The 21,228-nt window shown below is 37.6% G+C and overlaps 1 protein-coding gene across 1 annotated transcript; it reads right to left on the bottom strand.

Annotated features, from left to right (window-relative positions):
• Nucleotides 1–319: 319 nt before the first annotated feature.
• Nucleotides 320–20,798, bottom strand: LOC103768391 (3-hydroxyisobutyrate dehydrogenase, mitochondrial-like; the record flags this gene model as incomplete). Its single annotated transcript, XM_008935532.1, has 6 exons — nt 320–1,305; nt 6,728–6,884; nt 13,918–13,994; nt 14,545–14,678; nt 20,056–20,082; nt 20,628–20,798. Coding segments are annotated over 6 exons (725 nt in total), but the record flags the coding sequence as incomplete, so codon positions are not given.
• Between the last annotated feature and the right edge of the window lie 430 nt (nt 20,799–21,228).

The following is a 21,228-nucleotide window of genomic DNA, read 5'->3' as shown; positions in this document are numbered from 1 at the left end:
AAAGGATCCATCATAGAACCAAAATAGGAATGTAAATGCACGATTGACCATTAAGCCTAGATCCTACAAGTAAGTCTGAACTTTGTAGTAGTTCTGCTGAAATCAATGTATTTATATTCATAAAGCAAAGTGCCTACCTGTACTTTTGCAAGACCAAGGAGATGATGAATAGTTAAAGTAATACACATGCAAATATATTACCATCTGCATTTTACAACAAGAGCTCTCAAAAAGCTTGGATTTGCAGGATCATCTACAAAAAAACAAGCAAATAAAAAAAATAAAGACCACTTAGTAGAAGTTTTTGGCTTTTATTTTTTAGATTTTTATTTCTTTTCAAAATAATGGGGTTTGTTTAGCTTTAAAATATTTCAGTAGTTACCTAAAACAAATATATACTTTGTTAGAAGTTCTGGTAAGTGCTGTTCTTGAGTTCTGAAAATGTGTGGCAGAATACAAGAAAATATAAAATTGGGTTAGCAAAATATAGTAATGGAGCTTTACAAGAGGGACACACATTCTATGTTATTTTAACTAAGTCTGTCAGGTAAACATGCTGTAACAGCTATCCACTTAGAAATGCGTGCCTATAAACTTAATCTGCAACCTGAATCCCAGGAAAAATTCACTACTGATCAACTCAAGGCTAGTAGGTCCAAGGAAAAAAAAATCCATCTCCAACAGTGTTTCTTCATTGAACAAATATTCCCTTTTTCCATAAAGTATTTTTTAAAATTTTAATAGATCACTATATACCATAAAATGACTATATAACATTCTCTTACTATTCAAGACTCACTTCATTTTGTACCCACGATGTATGTTATTTTATATGCAAACAGTTAAGTGTTTCATAAAAAAAAAAAAATTATTTATTGCATCTAGTGAAAAAAAAAGATCACTTTGATGGTTCTTAAAAAAAAAAGAAACTACTGTCTGGCTAATTGCCAAACAATACCTTCCTCTGGCTTGCTTTTTCAAGAATCATGAAAAAAAACTGGAGTTTGTTGTATTCTAGACAAACAAAGATGATTAGTCTGTATGGGATCAGAATGCACAGTATTTGATTAAACCCACATACTTCTCAAACGAGCTATAAGAATAAAAAACTGTGGTTTGTTATTGTGTCCATTTCCAAAGGGCAGCTCACAAGGTTTCCTCCTCACGTAAAAACTGGAACACAGCTGAGAAGTCTTTCAGGGCATAGCCTTTTGCACACATCATCCTGTAGATCTGATGTGCCTGGGATCCCAAAGGAACTGGTGTCTTTGTGTTGGTGGCAGAAATCTGGGCCAAGCCAAGATCCTGTGGGAAGGGAGAAGGAGGAAAAGGGCAGAGGAAGAATGGAAGGGAAGAAAAACAGAAAAAGTCAGGGGAGAAACAACAAGGATATAAATAGCCATGTACATATTACAGGTTCTTTGGCTTCCATTGTGAAGAGAACTCTGCTGCCAACAAATACAATACTCCAGCCTTAAAATTGCAGTTCTGGAAGTATGGAGTCTTGTTTACTGTTTGATTTTTGAAACAGTAACTCAACATTATTCAACAGCAAACCCCCAGATTTTGCAAGGCAGGCAGTCTCCTTCAGGACAGGATAAATTTTAAGATTTAAGATCACTATATAACCCAGTAGCAAGACTCAGACTCTTTTGCCTCACTTTGTTATGTCATCTCCAAAAAATAAAATTTCCCTGGCTATTGACTTAAGTGTTGCACATAGGTTATAATGGCATCATTTTCATGTTTAGGCAGGAGGACACCTTTCTTTCTAAGAACAGGTTAAAAATCAAGCAGGAAAAAATTGAGTAACAACAAAATTGAAGCCACTCAGCATACATACATTTACTTTAATATAACCAATTAATCACAAAATGAGAGGCAGAAGACACTTTGTGTATATGACTAGTTCGCAGCCTAACTGGAAGGATGTGTTAACTCCTTAGGGCACTGTCCTGGGTCTGCTACAACTCAAAAGTTTTCTTTAATGACTGAAGGTAAAAGGATACAGAATAATTATAGTGCATTTTTAAACACTAAAAAGGAGAGAAGGTTGCAAAAAGGATGAACTTGAAACCTGACCTCCAAGAGTTCTCGGTTAATTACAGCTATAAACTGAAACAAATAGAACAGAGCTCAAAGGCAAGTACCAGGTACTAGGACTAACCAAAGTTAGTTAGAAAGAGCTGCACGCATGCTGGACAGAAAGTACAGGCTAAACTGGAGAATGTCTTGAATTCTAAGCTGAATCAGACATAAAAGCAACCAAAGGAAAAGCTAACAGGGGCCTGGATGTATAAAGAGATCTCTTATCTAAATAGAAGAGTAATGCCTGAACTCAGGGTTGCCTTTATAACGTCTTCCTAACAGAATCTATTTAGCAGTCCACATTTCAAGAAAGATGTACAAGAACCTCTCAAGTGTTACTAGAAGTGTGTGGATTTTCTGTCCATCCAAGACTATGGTGTTTTATGGAATCTGCTGTGCCTTTTTTTTTTTTTTTTTTTAAATAACAAATCTTTGATACAGAGGATCTGAGAGGCTGTAGTACTGCTGAAAGCACCTTTGGCTTCTCAGGGCTGACTTACAAGACAGGTCTTTACTTTCTGTGTGTCTGGATTTGAATAAGCACTAGGAAATTCAAGATCTTACTCTACTATAAATGTCACTTTGATCTGTAAATCAGCTCTATAAAGGTCATTCTGATACAAATCAGAATTACAGTTACTCTTTCTACTACCCTCAAATAACTTCAAGATCTAGGAAAATGTGAAAAACATACGTATCAGATGTCACAAGATCCAAAATATTCTTCATCTGCATCAGGGCAGATCATTCCTTCTTGTTTAGCAATTTTGTTGAAAGACTGATGACTTGACAAATCTAGGAACAGTTACTGTAATCTCACTTATAGTAAGATATTCCATGACATATTTCTAGCCTCTTCTAAACCCTCTTTGTGAAACTTGTTGCCATATTATCCATTTTTTTCAACAAAGATTAAATCATGTCATGGAACAGTAGAATGGCAAAATCATCTAACTTCAAATTAGTGAAGGTTCTTGGCAGTGGTGATCACGATCTGTGTCTCTCTGAAAGGGCACTCACAGAAGCAATCCTTGATAATTCTGAATTCACTGCTCACGCAAATACAATTTCATAAAGCAGGTTTGTTCACTTTAATAATGAAATTTTGGCCTCAAGACAGTTGAAATATCAGACAACATCTCAATAATTAAATGGACAAGGACCCCTGCCTCCAAACTGTAGGAGGGAATTTTTTTTTTTTTTTTAAATTCCATTCTATAAATTAGAGCTTTTAAGTAAAGCTTATTTTTAGCTTCAGGTTGTGAAGTGTTTTGCACTTTCTGTCTTGAGGCTGGAGATGTGTTGTGTGAAATAGCACAACAGCTCTGAAAGAACCTTGCCCTTAAATGACTTTTTTTTGAAAAGTAAAAATCAGAGCATAGTTTATGTCCCCTCTCATACTCTTTGGAACTGATATCTCCCATCTATCTCAATGCATCCACTATTCCAACCACTTTTTCTCAGCTTGGAACAGGGAAACATTATCTTTCAGAATCTGCTTCCAGTGCCCACTTTGGAGATGCTTGGTTCTGTACATTCATTTTGCAGTTGATGTAAATGAAACTCCTCTTCAGAATAAAGCTCAAAGGATGTCTTGACATGAGTCAATAATAGTGTGAAATAAAAGTAGCTCTTCTCAGGATTCACAGAAGGCACTTGATTACCAGCTGTGCTGTGAATGAAAGAAGAACTTCTGTCCTGCAACGCTTAGGACACAAAGATGGCAAGGGGAAGTAAACTAGGGTTTTTAAATGCAAAATCTTTAGGGTAGGTTTCACATTAAGTTGACTAAATTCTACGCTTCGATAACATATTTCAAGACTGAAGAGCTTTTCAGATGTGTCTGACAAACTTTTCTCTCCCAAACACTTAAAATAAGGATCCTCTGGCTCTGTTTGAGAGATCAACTGCTGACAAAATATTTTTAAGAAAGCCTTTGACTTCTACCATATCTGATACATGAGCAGTAATTTGAAGTTTAGTAATTGTGCTACTGAGTCTCTCTCAGATGTTTTCATTGTGGAGTATTTTCTTCTCGACTCCAGGGCTATACCTATTTCCCTCTCCTTTAAATATAGATTTTCTTTTTTATTAAGGGGCAAAGTATGCTTTGTATTTCCCACAAAAAAAAAAAAAGGTCTCCAACTCAACTCACAAACCGCACAATATGTCACATACCAGTATGAAATGGATAGTAGCAAATCAATAGTTTGCTTTCCACAAACTAAGGAGCAGTTAAAAGAGGTCACTGCTGCACTAAATAATATCCTGAGCATGACCAGCTGTTTTGGCTACTTACTCATTCAAGTAATCTTCCATCTATATAGAATAACATAGCATTGTTCAAGAGGCATGGAAGGAATTTGATGTCCTTCCTTCTTACTGATGATTGCAGCCTACAGATGCACTCTTCAGGACTGGCAGGAGAGGCATAGTCAGAGGTGAACAGCAATTACAAACCTGTCTAAGGAACTTCCCTCTTGGTTATCACTGATATTTTACAATCAAAAGCTGACAGTTTCAAGAGGCACAACTGTTTTGCCAATGACCAGGCCCAACAAAAATGATACCACCAGCAGAAAGATGAACCAATACACAGACTGTATTGTACACAAGAAGGACATTCCATGAATGATCGCTGGGGGTACAAACAGATCAATCAGCTGGTACATAATTGACGCCACCCCCAAGGATCTCACAAAGGACGTAACTCGTCCCACAACAGGTGGTACAAACAGAGACCCGAGGTTGCCCACAGTTGGCATGGGAAACAGCCAGACCAGCAAGCTGAACACATAAGAGAAAGGTGACCACATAATGACTCTCACCCAATCCGCCCACGTTCGCAAAGGTCTAAACAGACCAGGGCCCAGCTCCAGGGAGAGTCAGGAGGTCTGCCCTGAACCAGGAAGCTCTGTGGAGTGCCCTCCACAGACAGACACTCCTGACTCCCTGCAAGTGGTCCCAGCTTTTATCCCCAAGCAGACACCTGACCTTTGTCAACTCACTGCGGGACCCCTGGGGCTCATTTCCCTTATGGCTCTCCCTGCAGGGCCGGCCGCACCCTGGGGGGGAGCTATAAGGCAAACTCACCACCTCTGTATGAAGGGCTGTGGGAATCACCCATATGTCAACCTTAATTTGGGTCTCGGGGTTCAGACCCCAGCATTTCACACAAGCCAGGCTGCTACCCCTCCAATGAAAGGACAATCTTTCAAGGCAGCTTCCAGAGGAGATGAAGGTCCCTCTTAGAAGCACACCAAATGAAAAAAATACCAAACTGTACAAAGAAGTTCAGAAGGGAGCAAATGAAATATGTGCCCACATCAAATTTCTACTATAAGGTTATTCTGGACAGGAGTAAGAGTTATGAATCATGAGAACAGAGACTGCAATGTGAAACAGAGCACAACAGGCAGAACAGATTCTGAAAACAGCACACAAGATGGAAATAAGAGCTTTGAGGCAGGGTGAAGATCAGGTTGCTTATCTCTAACCAATAGCCCTGGCAAACTCCAAACAATAACCTAACATATTTTATAAATCCATAATTAAACTAACACTTTATCATCTCCTGTATTCAATGACGTGAACATGATGTACAAACTGCTGCTTTCCAATATTTCAACATGTCCCTCAAATAAACAAAAGCCCCAGGTTGTTGATTCATAAATGTAAATGTAGCTGGACAACCACTGAGGGGCTTTGAGCTATGCAGGATTAGCAAAATTTTTTGGTGCTACCACATGCAAAACATTCTGGACCCACTCTGGACAGAATCTGGCTAATCATTTTGAATGTGCAAATGCACCAATTAACAGAAATCAACTGCACAATGACAGGACCACTATCAGTAGGCAGGTATTACACACACAAATGCAGCACTGTAGAGATTTGCGTGGCAATATCTGAGTTGATCACCAGCTCTGAGAATGTTGTTTTAGTTCTAAGTGCCCAATTTCCACTGTATGTGGAAGAGCTGAAAATGGCCAGAATGCCTAACCAGCTGGGAACACTCATAAACTCGTATGCCTACAACCTGTCCTCTGTGAACTCAAATGTCTCCCTCAGGACAGCATCCCCATGAAACTAATATTCAGTGTGAAATTATTTGCCTCAGGCAGAAATACAAGCACATAAATAGCTGGTTTAGCAAGGACGAGGATGCTAAAGGGCATATCCAGTAGCACAAATTAATGTATCTGGAAGAGACTGGGCCTAAAATCTTAGATGCTTATGCCACTATTTGCACCTAATTAGGTCACCTGGATTTTCTCTAATCACTCTCTTGAGTTTAGGCTCCTGAATTCTAGAGCAGTCATGCAAGAGGCACCTAAATGGCTTGCTGAATGCTTGACATACACACAAATCCATCAGGACTCCTGGATTAAGGCAGGACTCGAGCTAGCGTCTATAATCTCACTGAGTATCTCAGCAGTAATAGTGGCTAGAAAGAGGCTGAGGGCTATGGAAAAGCCCCCTGCATAAGTCATTAATTCAGATCTACAGTAAGAGGTTGAGTTCCCCTCTGTTCATGCACACATATTTCCCTGGAATCATAAATTTTCACTGAGAAGAACATTTGCTAGAAGCCCAGAGAGAAGCAATTGTACACACTTTACATGCAAGTGTTATGTACCTTAGCCATGAGTGTTGTTCCAAAGCCACCTTGATAATTATTAGCAGATGGTACTCCTTCCATCACTCCAGGAACAGGGTTGTATGTGTCGCTTGACCAACAGCGACCTGAGCTCATATTTAGGATTTTGGCCAGCAGTTTTGGGTCAAGGCCTAATCTGTCAAAGGTCAAGAAAGAGACGTATTAATGTCAAAAAGCACAAGACATGGGTGACTTGTTTTATATCTTAGGACCCCAACATCATTTCTCTCCCTTTATTGTAAGTCATGAAAAATGACAGAGTATTGATATTGGGGGTAGGGATGTTGTATCTTAAATTAAAGAGCATCAATCTACCATTTAAGCAGTAGACTTTCAGAGCTTTTTTCCTTTTGTACTAAGCAAATCCCCTTCACCTAGCAATTTTGAAAGTGCAAGCAAAACAGAGGTCCTCTGAGCACAGTAGTTCCCTTGTATTTCAATTACTAAACGGCATTCTCTGTTCTGCTACCTGCTAGGACACATACTTATTCTTCATATCAAAATTTTGCTTTCTAAAGCTGAACAAAGCAAAAAATGCACAAGCAAGTGTGCCACTGTGAAAGTACTTGTGTGATGTGTTTATACATGAATGCTAGTGCATTTTGATGTAAGGAAGATAATCCAATGATCCTGCTCTAATTGTGAACAAAAATGCTACACTTCATATAAAATATTACTAATGTATACATTTGTACATTCTTTGCTTTGCTATTATTAAATCTTCATTACAGACTCCCACTTATGAGGCAAGTCTGCCTCTCACAATGACATATGTTATCTATTTGCAAACTTATATTATAGTTCTGGGTCAACTGTTGATAAGGTTACTGATCCTGATAAAACAAAGCTTGTCCAAGTAGAAATGTCATTTGTTCTATCACAGAGCTTATGGCATCAACTTCTGCTCACTGTAGACCCTGAAAGTTCTTCAATATTATAGAAAATTAATCCTCTTATGAATTCATATTTATGCTGATATTAGGTTGCAAGGGTCGTTTTACACCAATTGCATTTATATCAATGATGAGCAGCAGCAGTTTACCTGGCTCTGTGCAAATGTTCAGTTATACTCATGACAAAAAAGAAAGCACAGGAACTATCTCCAGTAACAATCCAAGAAAAGAAAAGGACATTTTAAAATAGATCTAGCAAAACCTTCTATAAAGAGTTTTAACAGAAGTCAACACTCTACATTAGCTCTTACACTACAGATGTTTTGCAGATCTCCATAGCCACGGTGAACCTAACACTTCTTCCAGGTGCTGTGGCACTCAAGGTTTTAATTCACAGATGAGAAAAGCTCATTACCAATGGAACAGATACTAAAATTTATGTCTATTTATTCTAGTAGGCATTTCATTTTCAGTTTGAAAACACAGATTTAAGAGGGTGGGCCCTACAGTATGGTGCCTGTTCTTATAATGGCATGTGTCTTCTGCAATTCTGTCTTCCTAATGCAAAGGAAGTTCACCTTCTCTAGTGCAAAGGCAGGTTTTTAGCATTACTGTTGTGCACTCTTATTTATTAATTGCTGCAGCAGCCCCTGGAATTCAGTGGGAAGTCTCCTACTGGCCTGAATGGGATCAAGCTTTATTCTCCTCCCCATTTTTTTCCAGTTTTCTGACTGAACTGAATGCTTTCAATGGCCATTTATTACAAAAAAAAAAAAAAAGCAAACAGTATTTTCCAGCACCAGTATGTTGTCACAGTATTTGAACTGTACTTTTATCTTGCACAGTGCCATTCTGAATAACTGCCTTAATTGTCCTCCAAAAAACCTGCACTGGGAGCAGGCAATGCCTGAGCGTCCATATACACAGAGGTTGCTTTTTTGGCCAAAACAAATCTCTTGGCTTGTTTGTTTCCTTATCGTTGTCACACTGAGATCAGTATTTTTAGCACCGTAATGTCTGCTTGTTCTACATCTAGCTGCATGCAGAGGCCCATAATTACAACTGTGAGTATACAGTGAGACAGAGAGCGTATTATTCCAAAACGCACATAACCCTCCCAAAAAAAATGCTCTTCTCACAGTGTTCTAGCTACCTCTCTCTGAAAGTATATTTTAAATTATATGTGTGCATTATACAGGTATATAAAATGTCGTCTGCGCAAGATCTGGCATATTTTTGCTCTAGGAAAAGAAAAAGGAATATAGTGTCAGTTTAAATCCATGCTTCTTCAAAATTCATTGCTCTTAAACACCATGCAAATTCTCTTCAGGAGACCTGAACCTATTTTTTTTTCGTCCTTTGTAGCAAGTGTATCATTAATAAGAGCAAGTTAGAAGTGCTATGCATTTCATCTTTCTGAGGATTCATCCACTGGTGCATATATAACTGACAGTTAAAATTAGACATATATTAAAATCAGTTACTGAAGAAGTCCTCTGTCTTTCACTGTGCCCGAAGCTTGTAATGGTCTGAAACCAGCTAGAATATACAGTAATTGTCATTCAGTGAGAGTCTATCCTAGAAAGTCATGCTTCAGTGGAGAAGACTGAGTTTCCATTTGAAATCAACAAATTAATCCAAGACAGGTATCTGAAAGGGCAAGTTTAATAGGAAGCAGCTACTGGGCTCTCAACCATGATAAAATGTTATTGCTGTTTCCCTGTAAATTGGCTGGGAACATATGATACTCTCTGCATAAGAGCTCCATTGCTGTTCAAGAGATATACTGCTCAAGCTATCAAAATGATGACAGTCTGCCAGTCCCCATAACAACTTGCCATTGGATGTGGCAAGAGCTTGTGCATGCACGTGTGAATTTACAATTACCAAAATGTTCTGCTCCCTTATAAGCAGAAAAGAAGCCCATGTATTAACCATACTTATAATAGAGCAAAAACAATTGCTTCCCTTGAATCAATGCTTCTTCAGTAACATTCCTAATGAACTGAACAGCAGAAACTCAGCAACAGACACATATTAAAACAAAAAAAAAGGTTAAATTGTTTTGGCCACTGCTCAAAACTCAAGTTTTGCTGAGCTTTGATGAAACCACTTACTGACATTTTCATACCAATACTCCAGACTCCACCAATCCTTCAGAACAGACAGAAAAACTGAAATGGCATCTCACAAAAAAACACAGGTCCTGGTCTCATTTTAAGGTACGACAACTGAAGTAGCTGAACTGTTGAGAGTTTCTAATCTCAAGATGCTCCAGATAAATACCATATGAAGTTTCAATACTCAAATAGAACCTTAGAACCCTTCTACCACTGCTCAAAATGACTTTGCTGTTGGTGTTTTAAACAAGGTAAGTGCTTTCAAGTGCCATTATGAACCTCCACAAGAGTTGTCTGTAGACTCATGCCAAAGACAGCAGAGCCACAGTGCTCTTGGAGGAATTAATTTTCAAGGCACTGTTTCTAAAATTTGCAATGGAATATGCCCAGGGCTAATCACCCCTCAGCCTGCAGCATATATGCTCCTCTTTATACTGTTGGCTCACATTTCTGCTCATGTCTTCCATTTATAGACCAGGGGTAGACCAGGGGTGTCCACAGAAACCAGGCCTAGAGACTGAAAATTACATCTACACTTCAGAGAGAAAAGTTCTTTCATCAGTTTTCACTTTATGTAACTGAACAAGCAAGCAGGCACAAATTCATATACAGTAAAATTGCTTCAGAAAGAGCTTTATTTGCAGTTTTTGGGATAAATCTGGGTGCCACTGCAGTTCACCCTCCGAGAGATGACTTTGTATGCTGTTGAAAGTACAGAAGTGATTTTGCAGTGAGGTTATTGCCTTAGAGCCCTTATTGGTCTTCTGGTCCCTTATATCCTAACCATATTAAGCAATCTTGCCCTGTCTTGTGTCACCACAGAAGCCCTTCCCCGAGTCTGGGCAGACAGGTTTTGAAGGGTCCATAAACTGCCTGACAGGCAGCAACTTCCACCTGACCTAAAGACAAAACCAGGCATCAGCAATATTTAATTTCTGAGATTTATTTTGTTAGTAATACACGTTTCATTGGATCTCAGTGCTTAGTAAAAGAACGTTACTAATATGATCAGCAAAAACAAAACTAAAAAGTGTCTGGCTGTGTATGGTACCGCTCAATGTTTTTATTTCTAGTTTGTGAAGTTTACATGCACTCTGTGTGTTGGTTTGCTACAGGAAGTCACTGCAGTGTTTTGCAACATGCACATTATCCCCAAAACCGTACAGCAAAATCTACTCGAGATTTTTCTACTGTCAAGTTGCACTATTATGCTAGAAAAAAAGAAAATACAAATGACAATGTGAATTCATTTCCAGAATGTTTGCTACACCTTCTCACTTTTAGTAGCTGCATTCATAAAACATCGAGGAATTAATGGAAAAAAACCAAAACATAACAAAACAAGCATTTCAGTGGTCAGAACTCAGGATGGATTTTTTTTTTTTCCAGATTGGTTGAAGCATCTAAATCAAATCACTTCCAGTGAAAATGGACACCTTCATTAGTAAACAAAGATGATTAGCAAATAAAGATGTTAAAATAGAAAAGCAAATGGAATATAAATGAAGAAATTATATGGCAATACTGCTTATTTTTCTGGAAATTTATTGGGGAATTTTTGCTCATTAATGTCAGTTTTCCTTCCTCTTCACCACATTCTATTTGCTACTTATGTTGAAGTCTGAAAAATTCTGTAATTTCAAATTCCAAATATATAAAACAATAGCAGATGTAATTTAAAAATCTCAAATGAATAAAACAGTAACTCTGCTTCAGAAGATGAAAATTTATGCTACATGAGAATATTAGAGAAGAAATGGTTTATGAATAGAGTTAATATCACACTGTTTTGAAGACTTAAGCTCAGAGTATGTATTGGTTTCTGGAAGGTGCTGTAATATGACTTTCTAGTTACATCTAGTTCAGTCAGCAATGTTTTGAATTATTAATTATCCTAAGTGCCTAAAATGCAAGATTTAAATGATGCAGCCAATATACTCACTGTATGACATAAAGATATTTTATATTCCATCTAAAAGTTAAGAACATGTCTAAGCTCCGGAATTCCTGTTATGAATTGTTTAAATTTCGAGTGTTCTTTACCATTATTAGGTCAGACTTTCTTTACCAGGTATTAATCAGTCTAACAAATCAAGTTCAGCTTCCTACTCTCTCCAGACTGAACAGTCTTTGAATTTTAGACTTCAGGGGAGGGGATTAATATAGCAAAACTTTTAATAATTAGAATTACAACTGCTAACTTGTACATCAGAAATTTGTATACACCAAAAGTGGAAAACCCTTACTCTGATTATAAGCAGAAGCCATCTTCTCCAGGATTGAAATCACAGCACATTAAAATCAATGCAAAGGTTCTAAATTACTTCATAAGGCTTTAAATTACTGCCTCTGTCTTAAACCTCATGCAGATTCAAACTAAATCAGACTTTGTTCTTTATATAATTCAGATTACAATCAGCAGTTTTTTTCTACAATAAGTACAGCTCCTCTTTGATAACCATGATTGTAGGGTATAAAGGTTTGTATATTGCCACCTTTATGCTGGGTTTTAGGTTATACATGCTGAACACAAATTCAGCCAAAATTTAAACGGGAAAAGGACAAAATAAAAACTGAAAATTCTAACCACCTTCAAGCTATAGTGATTGCAGACATCAATTCATTCTGTACATGGCTTACATGCCCAGAATATCTGTCTTCTAAACCTCTCAATTTTATTTTATCTTCAATTTTAACTCTAATCATTCCTACAAATGTAGATAAAAATATAATGAAAAATCAGTTGCATATGCTTTATTAAGTGAACCATGACTTAAAACAGAACCTGATGAAAGCTTTACACTACACTGGATTACAACAGTTGTAAACAATGCTACTGTTTTTATTATGGCTTGATGCAGACATGCTTCAGTATCTTACAGACTCTCAATTTTAAAATGTAAATGGTACAGGATATTGATAAACCAATTAGCACTGATGCAAAGCAAATTCCTCTTTTATCTCAATTACAACATGACAACTTAATAGGTCAAGATAGTCTAACATCTGAGACAAGGGCAATTCAATAAAACAACTGCATCTTGATATGGTAATTAAGAGGAAATGTGAATCCATTACATTGCCTCGTGTATGTGTGCATATGTAGGCGTTCTTTTTTATTTATTTAAGCATTTGATGCCCTCTTGCTGTTTTTACAGTGTATCAAATCCACATGAACACACTGTCTAAAGCCCAGTTGATAAGTATCTACAATATCTGTAGTTTTGGTAGGCCAATTTTAAGGTTGCAACTGTGCAGATAAATAATTCATGAAGAGCCCTTAAAAGATATACAATTGCAAGATAAACTCTTCAAATATAGGACTTCTGCAGCTATATGTTTGCAAATTATTTAAATCTGGCTAAAATAATTTGTGATAAGTTTAAGTACTGTGACACTGAACTGGTACTTTGCACGCACTCTATTGGAAAACAACCCAAAATCTCACAGAGCACAGCAAAATAAACAGGCTACAACTGGGAAGGAAAAATAATTTTGTTTGAATATGCTGCCTCTTACAAATCAGATGTATCACTGTAATCAGATGTATCAGATATAGAAAAGAAACGGTACTCTTAGCATTGACAAGAGTGTAGTGGAACACACTCCAGCTATTTGACAAAGTAGGAGTTTTGGCTGTTAGGACAAACCAGAGTAGTAAAGTCAACATAAAGGTAGATGTTCTTTTTTGTGCTTGGAACTTAATTTGATATACACGCTGTACTAGAAGTTTTACTTTACAATATATTTTGGAATGACTTAACAAAATAAACAAAGCCAACAAGAGCCATGTGAGAGTACAATACTCCAAAGATTCTGTAGATTAGTTTAGAACATGAACAAAAGTTACCTCTGTATTTCCTCTGCATATGTATAATGCAAGACAAACATTATTGTACACTGCACTACAGCAGAACAAATTCTTAATTTCAGCTGCAGAATGCAACAACCTATACAGCCAATACAATATTCTTGTTCCAAAGAGCCCTACTTTAGCTAAATAATCCATTTAGTATATTAATGGCTTTATAAGAGGACTTCTGGCTAAAGTTTATCTACGCCATCTCACCATCGTCTCAAGCGAAAGTCAACCACAGAACGCAAAAACTGTTATGACAGAAAAAATGTTTCAATTCAATACAAAAATCAAACAAACCTGATTCCAAGATTCATAGCCTCAGCAGTTCCAATCATGCTGATGGCCAAGAGCATGTTGTTGCAGATCTTCGCAGCCTGAAAATTAAGTTAAAGTGTTAATTAGTTTCTGCATTTTCATAGAATTAATATGTAGGAATCTTCTTTAACCAGGGCCAGGACAGTATGACAAAGTATGTTCTGACAACTCTCTTCTGAAGGTAGTACCAGTAAGCATAGATCTATGATAGTATTAGGCCAATGAAAGTTGCCCTATGGCTCCTTCAGAGACTAGGAAATACTTTTTTTTTCTTAGTACTATAGCTCAGTATATCTGGCATGTAGGACCTCTTTGTCCTTCTGAACATTCAGTAAATCCAAATTTAGAAGAAATAAAATTAAAAGCTGTGTCCTCTAAGAAGTATAATCTGAACAAGCCAACGTGGAAAAACACCAGGTCAGATGTTTTTGTGCTAAGATATGCAATATACTGGAGAATAACATCATGAAGTTAACATATAAACACACAGTTGAAGACAAGTAAACAAATAAACAAATACAAAACCATATTACCATGCATCTAGTTCTGGAATGAAAGGGTAGGCATCATTAAAGAAAAACAAAGGAACAATCCCTTAGGAAGCACTACCTGTCCGGTTCCAACCTCTCCACAGTAGACCACGTTAGTACCCATGCATGTCAGCAACTCTTTGGCAGCATCAAATTCTTGTTCCACTCCACCAACCATGAAAGTAAGGTTTCCAGCTCGAGCAGCTCCAACACCTGAACCAAGACAACACTGGATTTAACATAGCTATTTTAAAAAAAAACACCCTTAAGTAGTTTATCGTACCAGTAGGGTCTGATGTAAAACTTATGTGCATAATACTTCACTTACGATGAACCTCTCAAAGTCTATGCAGAATTAAGCCTATAGTCCCGGTATTTACAAGACCAGAGATCTTAATTCACAAACATTTAATGAAGATAAAACCTTATCTTTCAGGCATAGTGGCAGATAATTCACAAGACTTACAGAAAACTGACAATGTCACCCTTTATAGTTTCATATGAAGAAACAATCAACCCTTCCTGAAACTTTGGACCCTATAAAATTCACTGTATCTGAATTACTAAATAAAATTTCCATTTTTTAAACTACTCTTCACATGTACCTGTTGATAAACTATGGTTCAAAGTTAACTCTGCTTTTATCAGCTTTTCCAAACTTAGGCTAATTTTTATCAATGCTTCCTGATTTTCACTTAATTGAACATCTGAAAGACACAGGCATACAAACCCAAGCTTTCTGAATCTCTGCAGTTTATTATGTTTCTAATCTGAAGCAAATCTACTTAATCTGAGGAATTTGGAGTTACTTTCCTACACATAAATTTAACACACATACAATAATGTAAATAATGCAAAAACGATTCAAACATACATGCTCATCAACACAAACACACTATTTCCAGCCTTATTCCTAGAATTCTGTCCTGTCTTTACCACACGACAGTAAACACACACTATAGTTCTTTGACTATATAGTTCCTAAGCAGAAAACCAGCAAAATTTTTATGTGATAATTTATCAACTCCATGAAATATTCCATTCCTTAAAAGAAGCCTAATTCTAATATGAATTACTTGTACATCCTTCATTTCCTCATCCCCGACATTTAGTGGGTGGAAGTGCTAGGAAAATTTGGCCCCAACCGACGAAAAAATCAGCTTCCTCACAATTTTTCAGTTTAGCAAGAAACAAAGCCACTATAAATTTTCGGGTTTGATGCTATGCATCGAATTTTGACGAATTTTGTTAGGGCGTACAGCTGCAGATAATAACCTACTTCCAAATTAAACGTGCTCAACAAGGTACAGTGTTCTTAGAAAAAGAATGTCCAAGTGAAAGAACTTGCTCTTCCTCCATGTGGCAGACCACTTTGTTTCTACAGTAAGTCAGGCCGCTCTCCTGCTATGGGTTATAGCTCTTTGTCACCAACTAGCTACCAAAATAAACATTAATAAATGTTTATATTGAAATAGTTTCCTGAGTGTAACTGGAACTGCCCTCACTGAGCTAGATGTGTAGCAACAAATGAAAATGCACTCTTAAGAAACTTATCAGCTGAAGACAGCTTTTTAAAAAAAAAAAATCACAAATGAACAAAAAGTACAATCTAACCTCAAACAGCAAAAGTTATTACACTAGAAATATGCCCTACTTAAACAGGATGTTTCTGGTTTCCTTGTTGCCTATTAGCAAATGAAAGTATACAATAAATAATAATAAAAAAAAAAGGCCAGCACTAAGCCACAATGGCAACCAAGCTTGTGCAAAAACAGTTCTAATAAAGTGCTCAACCATAGCAGGCTAATCAGAACTTCTCTCAAGTTAAAGCCTTGGGCACAGATAAGTACTGTACCACAGCTAAAGAACCATGTGGTCAGTATTGGACTTCTTTTCCAACATCAGGAATCTTTACAATTCAGCTCACCACACTGACAAATTTGAAGAATTTTTGCCTTCCCATAAAAATTTCAATCGATGCACTGTCTCTGTGCAACTGCTCTGTTTATGTCCATAAATGCTCCTTTCTGTATGTCAAGCATTTATTTCCCCCATCCTGCGTTCCAACATGCGCCATCTTTTGAAGTCACTGAAGAATTTTGGACAAATTTGAAAAAATCAGGGGCTCGAAAATACTAAATACCTACCAATTATGTGAAATAAGCAATAGAGTAGAAGAAAGAGGCTCCCACTGGTGAAGTAGCTGCACAACCTATGTTATGACCTGCAATCACAGAATCACAGGATTGCTGGGGTTGGAAGGGACCTCCAGCTCCCTGCTCAAGCAGGGTGCAGGGTCAGCTGAAGCAGGTTGCTCAGGACTGTATCCAGTTGGCTTTTCAGTATCTCCAAGGATGCAGACTGCACACCCTCTCTAGGCAAGCTCTTTCAGTGTTTGACTACTGTCACAGTAAAAAAGTGGTTTCTTGTGTTTCAGATGGAATTTCGTGTGCTTTAATTTGTGCCTGTTGCTTCCTGTCCTGCCTCTGGGCACTCCTGAGAAGAGTCTAGCTCCCCTTCTTCCATTCTCTTTCATCAGCTTTTTATACACACTGACAAGATCCCACTGTGAGCCTTTTCTTCATGCTAAACAGTCTCAGCTCTCTCAGTCCCTCATATGAAAGATACTCTGGTTCCTTCATCATCTTTATGGCCCTTAGCTGGACTCACTCCAGTCAATCTGTATCTTTCTGGTGAGTCTGGAGCATCCAGAAGAACTCAGTCAGAACCACAGCTTTAAAAACAAACAAAAAAATCAGTGTGTGATTTTACTTACACAGACACACGCACAAAACTGTTGAGGTACTGAAATACCTACAGTGGTGCAGATCTTCCTGCTTAGTTTGACAGACAACCTATTTGCAGCCAACCCTTAGTCTGACTGGAACTACTCCTGCCTGGGCAACTCAAGAGGAGCTGGGCTTAGAACAAAGCCTAAATTTAGAGCTAACACAAACAGGACATTGTCATCTTGTTGGCTACTAGTTTACTATGCACATGACCACAAAGATTGCTACATTAATAAACACAGTGATTTTCATTCCATTCCTCTAGCTATTTTTATTCTACCCACATAATGGCCTTTACCACTAATCCTGTGATCTGACCTGCAGCAAATTAAGTAGACAATTTAAGTCAAAGCTTACAAACAAAATCCAGTACTATCCATCATAGGTCAATAGCCTTGTATCTAGATTACAGACTGCTAAATAGCTTCAGAGACTCATTTATTAGACCAAAATTAATGCTGACAATAGTTTTCAGCTGGTTAATCTTCTGACAGCTGCACTCTCTCACTTGTTCAAACACTTACATTTCAAGTAGAAGAAATAAATTAGTTAAGTAGAAAAAAAGAAGTAATTTGTTGTATAATGCAGAAGGCTTGGAAAACTCTCATTTTAAAAACAAACCCCTATTTACTTCATGGTAAATTTTATCATTTGGCATCCTTGTCAGCTATCAGCTGTTTTATCAGAATTCAAAAAGCAATGCAGCAAATCTCTAACACTGGTAATAAAAAAAAAAAAAAAAAAGAAAAAAAGGCAGGGACTCCAGGAGTACAAGAACTATAAATTCAGCTAAAAACATAAAAAAAAATCTTAAGACAAGAATGCATAGCTTTATTTCATAATCACAGATTCCATACCAACAACACAGCCAGAAAAGTATTATCAGCTTCTAACACTAAAGAAAGCAAGGGAGAAAGTAGAGCACCCAACGTATTTTTTAAAAGCGAGTGATCATTTTTTAATCTTTGGATTTTTTTTTAAAGATCTCTTACCACCTAAGAGAGTGCTTTATGTACCACTGCTGATTAGGGTCAAAAGTCTTTCAGAATATATATTTTTTTTCTAAAATACAAAAAGCCTCTTCTCATCCTCAGGGAATGGTTTTCTGAGAAACTGTATTTATGACCAGCACATGTAAGATTTCCTCCACTCCAAATCAAGACTGCTGGAACCCATAGCTCCAGTTCTACACTTGTCTTCTCTGGGATGATAGCCCTCTGATACCTGTGTACAGAATGGTCACCTGGTGTGACCATTTATTTTATCAGAAGAGGTACATAAAGAACTGCTCTTCAAAGCATCCTATTGCATCTAGCTGAGCTACTTGCGGGGCAAGTATTAGTTCAATTCATGTGCTTCTCAGTTTGATTGCCAATGGATTACTCAAGGAACCTAATGCAGAGCAGATCCTGAGTGCAAAATTTTAGATGCAAATGTGAATGGACACTTAAAAGCCCTTATACGACAGCTACCTTACAACAGTTTGGACATGAACTCAGGTTTTAGGCTCCAGGCCAGGCAGCCTCGTTCAGTAGCCACCCTGCCCTGCAATATTCACTTTTCTGTGCTTATTACAACAGTATTTAACATGCTGGAAGAAGTATTGTAATTTGCCACTTAATGTTTCCTGTTTAAAAAAAAAAAAAAAAAGTCTTACCTCTCTATAGCTACATCATTAAAGCAGCTTGATTTCAATCCGTTTGCTATATAAGAATACAATACGCTAGAAGAAAAGATGTTAATGTAAAGATGTTACATCAAAGTATTTGCTTTTGGTTTCAGTTTTATTAGATTTCCATAAGAAGAGCAGAGTGCAGATGAGTTAAAAAGAAGTGACATTATAAGGCTACACATTACAGCACCATCACAGCAGTGATGACAAAAACAGTTACACTGCTGAAAACACAGAGCACCCAAGCATATCCTTGTGGCAAAATATTTAAATCTGTTGCATTGCACCTGCTGATTAAAAAAAAATCATTGCTGACAAAGTTAAGAAGAAAAACTGAAACAATATGAATATAGCTGCTTCAGAGACTCAAAAGGACAAGATAGAGATGAGGGCTGTAACATCAAGCATAGGCAAAAGAACATATATTTTGCCATTGTTCTATTCAACATGTAGCCTACTGAACAATTTTAACAATGGATTTTGTGATCTAAGTTGGATAAACAAATAAACAAGGAATCCAGTGCTAGAGTTTTAATCCACTCTCCCATTTTACAGTGTTGCGCCCTCAACTGTAAAGGTTGAGGCTTTACCTGTTATGCTTTGGGAAGTGCAAGGGAACACTGGTCCTTTACTCTGATCACAGGTTAAGTGACTGTAGTTGCCTCAAACAAGCAGTTTCTTGTCATATTTGCTCTCTTTCAGATAGGCTGAACTTTAGAACCCGCATTTGTGTATCTTGCACATGCATGTGCATTTTTAAGACTAAGCAGTTCTCTTTGAATGCCTGCCATCTCACATGAAATACTTTATGTTCTGCAGCTTGCAAAAAGTTAGACCAAGATACACAAGGAAAGATGAACTGAAAAGGTTACTACTGTTTTGGTGGATATATAAGTTCAAAACCAATTAAAGGCATGTATAGGCAAAACCAGCTACAAATCCCTACTGGAAATAAAAGCAGAATGTTTAAAATTACACTATAAATTTAAAATAACCACAAGGAGACTAGTTACTTTATGAAATATAAATAAAATATTTTTTTTCTCCTTACTTTATAGACAGCGTCTGCCTTAATCTATTTCCAGGAAACAAGTAAATGGAACAGTCTCAGCATCCCCTCCAATCACACCACCACTCAAAGGGCTTGTGTTTCTCCCTATTATAAAAATCAGTATCAAAGCTAGACCTATGAAGCTATTCTGCTGCTGTATAACTAAACCACAGTAAATCACTTAATTTGCTCAAAAGAACTTAAATGTTTTAACCAGTCTGCCATCAGCGGAGATAAAGAAGAGGACCGATGGGACCGGGCTGCAATGTGAGCCGTCTTTAAAATGCAATTGTTCTAATCATTTTCTACAGATGCAGCCTCACAAGGGGCTGCTGTCACAGGGACCATTTACGACTTGTTATGGTGTCTCTATTGTTTACCAGCGACATTCGCTAAAAAGGCGACAGCTGGGACAGAAAGCTGCTCCTCAACGAACAATATAATCCCGTGAAAGTAATCAACAAATTTAAGGGTGTTAATTAACTTTACACTTTATCATGTTCAATTAGTTGTCCTTTCTCGAAAAGATTGCCGTGCACAATCGGTTTAGAGCGTGCCATGTTTGATTTGTAAGTGATCACTGTTTCTGTTTCAAAGTCCATGTCAGATGTTCTCTTGGGTTTTGGTGACACAGATGAATGGCTCCGCACATGTTAGGGGGTGATCTGGTTTAACATAAACCAGCATAACATAACCCCTTGTTAACACATCACTGGCCTTTCCAGAGCAGGCACAGAAACGCTGGCGCCCACAGACGCACACGTACACGCACCAAACCCCCGCGGCAGCACCACCGACAGCGAGGCAAAGTTTCGGTTTTGCTGAAACACAAAGACACAAATAAATGGGCAATTTTTCATCATTATATCTCAAAGCAAGTCTTGCCTTTCAGGGGCACGCTTGGGATCATTTCTTCCCAGCAAGATCCCTCGTTCTGCTGCATTATGCACTACGCACAAGCGCCTTCCCACATTTTATAGAACGCACGCTGCCTCTTCTAAGGGCAGCTGAGCAAATGGTGGGTGGAAGCGCTAAGTTCTTGTGTATATAAAATTCTGTGGTGGCTTTTAAATACCTGTACTGCATTTATAATGGCAGAGATTCTAGAAGAAAGTTGGATTAATCTGCTGGTAAAATCTGGTTTTCTTTCTAATGCACTGTGCCTGCTTGCTAATGGGACAAGGCAAAGCTCATGATGAAGTGACAACGTACTTAGAAGGGCACCTTAATGAAAGTCATTGCTGTTTCTTC

Source organism: Merops nubicus, unplaced genomic scaffold, assembly GCF_000691845.1.
Source record: "Merops nubicus isolate BGI_N331 unplaced genomic scaffold, ASM69184v1 scaffold47712, whole genome shotgun sequence".
Taxonomy (NCBI): Eukaryota; Metazoa; Chordata; class Aves; order Coraciiformes; family Meropidae; genus Merops; species Merops nubicus.
This window is presented reverse-complemented; position numbering and strand designations above follow the sequence as displayed.